The sequence below is a fragment of the Bison bison genome, unplaced genomic scaffold (assembly GCF_000754665.1).
Source record: "Bison bison bison isolate TAMUID 2011002044 unplaced genomic scaffold, Bison_UMD1.0 scf7180017864144, whole genome shotgun sequence".
NCBI lineage: Eukaryota > Metazoa > Chordata > Mammalia > Artiodactyla > Bovidae > Bison > Bison bison.
In genome coordinates this window covers 14,824-20,787 of record NW_011494716.1, presented here as the reverse complement: position 1 = coordinate 20,787, position 5,964 = coordinate 14,824, and the positions used below count along the sequence as shown (strand labels likewise).

The window sequence follows — 5,964 nt, the reverse complement described above, 5'->3', positions numbered from 1 at the left end:
CGTGGACCCAGACATGGCCCACCTTCCCGCTTCCTCAGCTCTAAGCAGAGGCAGGAGGGACACGATGGGTTTCCGCATGGCCTGTGTTGTGCTGGCATCCGTCCTGGGAGACCTGGCATTGCTCTGCTCGCAGGAGGGGAAACACAACCCCGCTTCTCAGCCCCACCCCACACAGACATCCTCTTTCAGGCTCAAAGCCTGCGTTTCTTCCAGGCCTCAATTCCTACTTCTCATGGCTTTCTGGCTGTGGTCTAAGGAGGGAGGGCGTGGATGTCCACAAGAACCTTCAGTGTGGCTTTATCCTTCATTAGAATGTTTTTCTTCAGCTGACACGGGACTTTTAAATATATGTGTCTCTCTGTGTTCAGCAGTGTACGATAAACTGTGGATTTTTTTTTTTTTTTTAATGCACAGTACCTTCCAGGGCTCAGATGCTCTTTAAAATAGACATTTGCAAAGAGAAGTCAAACTAGATGACACTGTTTTCAAAATTCTATACTGAATTTTCCTAAAACAGACAAATTTGTAGTTTGGAAGTTAACAGAGCACAAGGCTGAAGACCAGCCATTTCCACCAGGGGCCCTGGAGTCAGCCACACGGAAACCCCCAGGCATCCTTTGGACAGTGATGCTACAAACCAGTGAGAAGACAGGACACCATGAGCACCGCTATACAGAGCTTTGTGTGCACTGACATGTTTCCCTTCTCTGAAAAGACCTGTCTTAAATGCACCTCATACGTGAATGTGTACATGTGTCCGTGTGTCTGTGTATAGGTGTGTTGTGTAGATGGACACGTCTGCACACGTATATGTCGCAAATCAAACATGAGGCCTTCTCGTCAGTTCATGAGCTTTGCTGGTTCTGTGACACCGATCTGGTGACCTACTCTGGTCTGAAAGGCCAGGGGAGAGCTGTCGGGTTTGCTGGGAGCGGGGGGCCGCCATGCTGACTCTGCCCTGCGGGTCCGCGTCAGGCCCGTCTCCTGGCATGTCTTCCAGGCACAGGCATCCAGTGGCGAGACCTCCTGAGTCCCGTCAATGTGGACGACGACTTCACCTTCGGGCAGGTGCTGGGCATGCTGCTGCTGGACTCTGTCCTCTACGGGCTTGTGGCCTGGTACGTGGAGGCCGTCCTCCCGGGCCAGTTCGGCGTGCCCCAGCCCTGGTACTTCTTCATCCTGGTGAGTTCTGATGGCTACCTGCGTGCCCCAAGCCCTTCCATCCCCTGACCTACAGTGCCCAGGTCCGAGAGGAGGAGCTGGCACTGACCGGCTGGCCACAGGGCCTGTATGCAGCCCCACCCAAGCCGCCTTCCTCAAAAAATATCTGGTTGGGTTTTCTGCACACAAAGTAACAGAGCTTCTTGCAAAACTGATCATGTTGCTGGAGTGAACAGCACAAGCCCACCACCCAGAGAGGAACACCACTGACACTCTAGGTGTAGTTCTTCAGATGGTTTCCTGTGCGTGTGCGGCACGCATGTATGTCATCTGACATCTATACGTTTGTTCTTAGAAAAGGGGATGATGTAAAAATGCTTGAGACTTGCTCTTTTTTTCTAGGTACGTTTTATAAAGTCTTAGTCGCTCAGTCGTGTCCAACTCTTTGTGATCCCATGGACATTAGCTCCCCAGGCTCCTCTGTCCATGGGATTCTCCAGGCCCAAATACTGGAGTGGGCAGCCATTCCCTTCTCCAGGGGAGCTTCCCAACTCAGGGATCAAACCCAGGTCTCCTGCATTACAGGTGGATTCTTTACCATCTGAGCCACCAGGGAAGCCCAGTGTACATCTTAGGTATTTTAAGTACATATACATATGGGTCTATTTACAAATACACTTTTAGACTTTATCTGTGCATATTTATAATTTTTTAATGCATTTGTAAATATATTTCTATTCAAACATGCATTTTTCTCAACCAGCTTCACTTTTTAACAACTATATAGTATTCATGCGTGCACCACCTAATTGTTAACAAATTCCCTGTTGATTAGCTAGGTTAGCCAGGAGCCACTTTATTGTTTATCTTTGGTTCAACTAATCTTTATCAAGTGTCCATTCACTTTGTCATTGTTGTTCAGTCGCTAAGTCGTGTCCGGCTCTTTGTGACCCCATGGACTGCAGCACGCCAGGCTTCCCTGTCCTTCACTATCTCCTAGAGTTTGTCCAAGTTCATGTCCATTGAATCAGTGCTGCCATCCAACCATCTATCCTCTGCCGCCCTCTTCTCCTTTTGCCTTCAGTCTTTCCCAGGATCAGGCTCCACTCATTATTTCATCAAATCTAAGGTGGTCCTGATTCTTAGAGGCACCATCACTTTGACACCAAGAAAGAAAAATACTGGCCATTGTTCTCTGCGGTGGTTTCTGTAATCTGTAAGACACATTCTGATTTCAAAGTCTCTTACAATGAGAGACAGGTGTCCCCCCAAACCAATGGAATGTGACACGTTGGAACCGCCCCATTGGCTGTGGGGCACACGGGGAGTGGGGCTGGAGCTGTGGGTGACATATTCTCCCCCAGCAGGGCTTCCCCTGGGGGGCTTCTTCCAGGGCCCTGTGCTCACCTCTCCTGTGACCCCGCCCACACCACTGTGCCAACCATGTGCCACCCTCGAGTGACCCCTGCGCTGCGGGAGCCAGACCATGGGAGGGAGGCCGGCCCGCGGGCATCTGGTTTGTTTCACGAGCACCTGAGAGGAGCCGGGCCTCCCCACATCGCCCTGGGCAGGACCGCTTTGTGACCTGGCTTTGTGTTCAGTTTCTTGGTTTACTTTCCCTCCTATCACCTCTGAGCTCTGTGCACAGTGAGCCTTGTGGCAGAACAGGGAACAGACTCAACACTTCCCAGGCAGTGGGCGCGGAGCTGCGCGGGGTCTCCGTCCGACCCCAGGACTCTTGGCAGTGCGTTCTCTGCAGCAGCACCTCATGGGGGAGGCCGGGGCTGGTAGGCTCGCAGCTCCAGCGTGTCAGTCAGTGGTTGCTCTGTGTGTGGCAAAGAAAAAATGAGCTGACGTGACTGGGCCAATCGAGACTTCTGTTCTAGCCCTCGTACTGGTGCGGACGCCCAAGGACGGCGCTCGGGAAGGAGGAGGAGGACGACGACCCTGAGAAGGTGCTCAGGACCGAGTACTTTGAAGCTGAGCCTGAGGACCTGGTGGCCGGAATCAAGATCAAGCACGTGTCCAAGGTGCCACACCTGTGGGGACTAGACCGCGGCATCACAGGGCAGGAACCATCCTCTGGGCCTCGCTTTTCCTGGGTTCCTGGGGCTGCCCTCTGACTGGCACCTGGGCACCGGCTACCCAGGCTGTGCCCCAGGGCCCAGGGTGGAGGCTCAGGATCGAGTCAGGACCTGCTGTTGCCCCCCTTAACCTCTGACCAGCTTGGCAGTGGACGCTCTCTGGGCTCGCTGTATGCAATGCCTGGTCTTCCAGACCTTCTAGTCCTGCCGAGACGCTGGGTGCTGGGGGCCTGGGGAGGGGCAGGTCGGGAGCCGCAGGAAGGAATGGGTCTTCCATCAGTACTCTGGCCTTGCGGTGCGCTGGGCGTGATCTCCACCCAGCACCCTCGGGTGGATGGGGATTCCCGGGGGCGTAAGATAGAGGGCCTCTGCGGTGAGGCCCCGGGGCTCCTGAGGCCCAGGGTCGGCCCTGCCTCTCCTGCAGGTGTTCAGAGCGGGGAACAAGGGCAAGGCGGCTGTCAGAGACCTGAACCTGAACCTGTACGAGGGCCAGATCACCGTCCTGCTGGGCCACAACGGCGCGGGGAAGACCACCACCCTCTCCATGCTCACGGGTGAGGACCCGGCCTCCACGCCCCCTCCTCACCCCTGACCACCGGCCACTTGCCCTTAGGTGGCTGTCCTGTCCACGCTGAGAGCTGCGGAGCCGTGGGGGCCCTGGGACAGGGCGGGAGCCCCTTAGGCCACAGGGAAGGGCTCCACCCGCACTGACGGGGGTCCCGCGCCCACTCTCCTAAAAGCCATCCTGGACACGCCGGCCCAGCTCTGCCAGTCGCCCTGTCCTCCCTGAGCGCAGGCTCAAGTTGGGACCTGGGGTCCAAGGGTGTGGGGGACATGCCACTCATCCCTAATAAGCCGAGGTGCCCGGGATCAAGATCCTGTGGGGACCAGGCCACAGGGTCAGGAGGTCATGGGGCAGTAACCATCCTCCGGGCTTTGCTTCTCCTGGGTTCCTGGGACTGCCCTCTGACCCGCTCCCCCAGGTACCAGCCACCCCATCTCTGCCTGAGGACTCAGGGCCGCATCAGCACCCAGGGCTGATGACCCTCCTCTGCCTCTGGAGGCCCACTCGGTGGGGCGGGGCGCTCACCACGCGAACCAGGGAGGCTCAGCCCTCCTTCTGCTCCTGGAGGGTGTTTGCATTGACCTCAGGCCCCGGGGTCTTCTGCTTGGCCCTAGGTCTCTTCCCCCCGACCAGTGGACGAGCATACATCAGCGGGTACGAAGTCTCCCAGGACATGGATCAGATCCGGAAAAGCCTGGGCCTGTGCCCACAGCATGACGTCTTATTTGACGACCTGACCGTTGCCGAGCACCTGTATTTCTACGCTCAGGTGAGCCAGCAGGGGACAGGGTGCGCGGGCTGCCGCGGTGGTCCCGTCATCCGCGAGGCAGCCTCGGAGCCCTTAGCCTCCCAGAAAACCGAACCTGCCCCAGGGAGCCGTCAGCAGACTGTGGGGTGCGGGGTCATCAGGGCATGAGGTCCAGCATGGGGAGCGACAGGGACAGCACCAAGGCTGGTGCCGCCTGGACGGGCCAGATCTCCATCCCTGCCGTTTCAGCTGAAAGGCTTGCCACGTCAGAAGTGCCCTGAGGAGGTCAAACGCATGCTGCACGTGCTCGGGCTGGAGGAGAAGCGGGATTCCCGGAGCAGGTTTCTGAGCGGCGGGATGCGGCGCAAGCTCTCCATCGGCATCGCCCTCATTGCGGGCTCCAAAGTAGGCCCAGGGGGCCTGTGGCGTGGCCTGCAGCCCAGGCCGGGGCTCTGCCGTCCTCACGGGGCTGCCCCTCCGCCCTCCAGGTGCTGATGCTGGACGAGCCCACCTCGGGCGTGGACGCCATCTCCAGGAGGGCCATCTGGGACCTTCTGCAGCAGCACAAGAGCGACCGCACCATCCTGCTGACCACCCACTTCATGGACGAGGCTGACCTGCTGGGGGACCGCATCGCCATCATGGCCAAGGGGGAGCTGCAGTGCTGCGGGTCGTCGCTGTTCCTCAAGGAGAAATACGGTGAGCGGGGCCGGCGGGCAGCCGAAAGTCCATTCCACATGGGGGTCGCGTGGCTGGTCCAGGTGCGGGAGAAAGTGCCCACTGGTCATGTTCCCCGAGGACCCCTGAGGTCAGGTGGGGAGCGGCCTTCTCTAGACGGCCTGTCTGCTCCCTGTGGGTGGAGACCCGAGGCCCAGGCAGAGGGGCTGTGAGAATGACAAGGAGAACAGAAAGTCTTAATCTGGAGCATTGTTTGGCCTTGACTGGTGGACTAACAGTCAATGCCGGCCCTGCCAAGAGCGGGGGTGCCGTTGGAGGAGCCAAGTCTGCTTGCCAGCATCACAGCTCCCGAACAGGCGGGGGGCCCGCGGCACTGCCCAGGGTGGGTGGGCAGTGGGTGCAGTCAGCCCCCTCTTTGCTATGTGAGTGCAGCTTCCCTTCTGGAGGACTGCTCGCCATCCGGCATGGTCCTGGCAGGCCAGGTCTGCTCATGTCCCACCCGCAGAGGAAGCAAAGGCAGAGGAGCAGCGCCCCTCCCCCAGACACCCCAGGAGGTGCACTCTGAACCCCCACAGCTTCCCCTGGCCAACACACAGCCCCGCAAGTGGCAGGTGACCCCAAGTGCTCACCATCAGGCTGGGGGGAGGCTGGAGAGGACGGCCTTTGTCCTGAGGCTCTGTTACCAAGGAAGCAGGGAGAAGAGGTCTTGGGGACAGTTTGGACCCAGC

General features: G+C 58.3%; 1 protein-coding gene across 1 annotated transcript in view; it reads left to right on the top strand.

Annotated features, from left to right (window-relative positions):
- Positions 1-5,964, top strand: part of ABCA3 (ATP-binding cassette, sub-family A (ABC1), member 3) — a 34,367-nt gene that overhangs the window by 13,580 nt on the left and 14,823 nt on the right. The window contains 6 exon segments of the mRNA XM_010840462.1: positions 1,001-1,182; positions 3,048-3,191; positions 3,670-3,799; positions 4,425-4,579; positions 4,808-4,963; positions 5,047-5,257. Of these exon segments, the coding sequence (XP_010838764.1) occupies positions 1,001-1,182; positions 3,048-3,191; positions 3,670-3,799; positions 4,425-4,579; positions 4,808-4,963; positions 5,047-5,257 (978 nt within the window).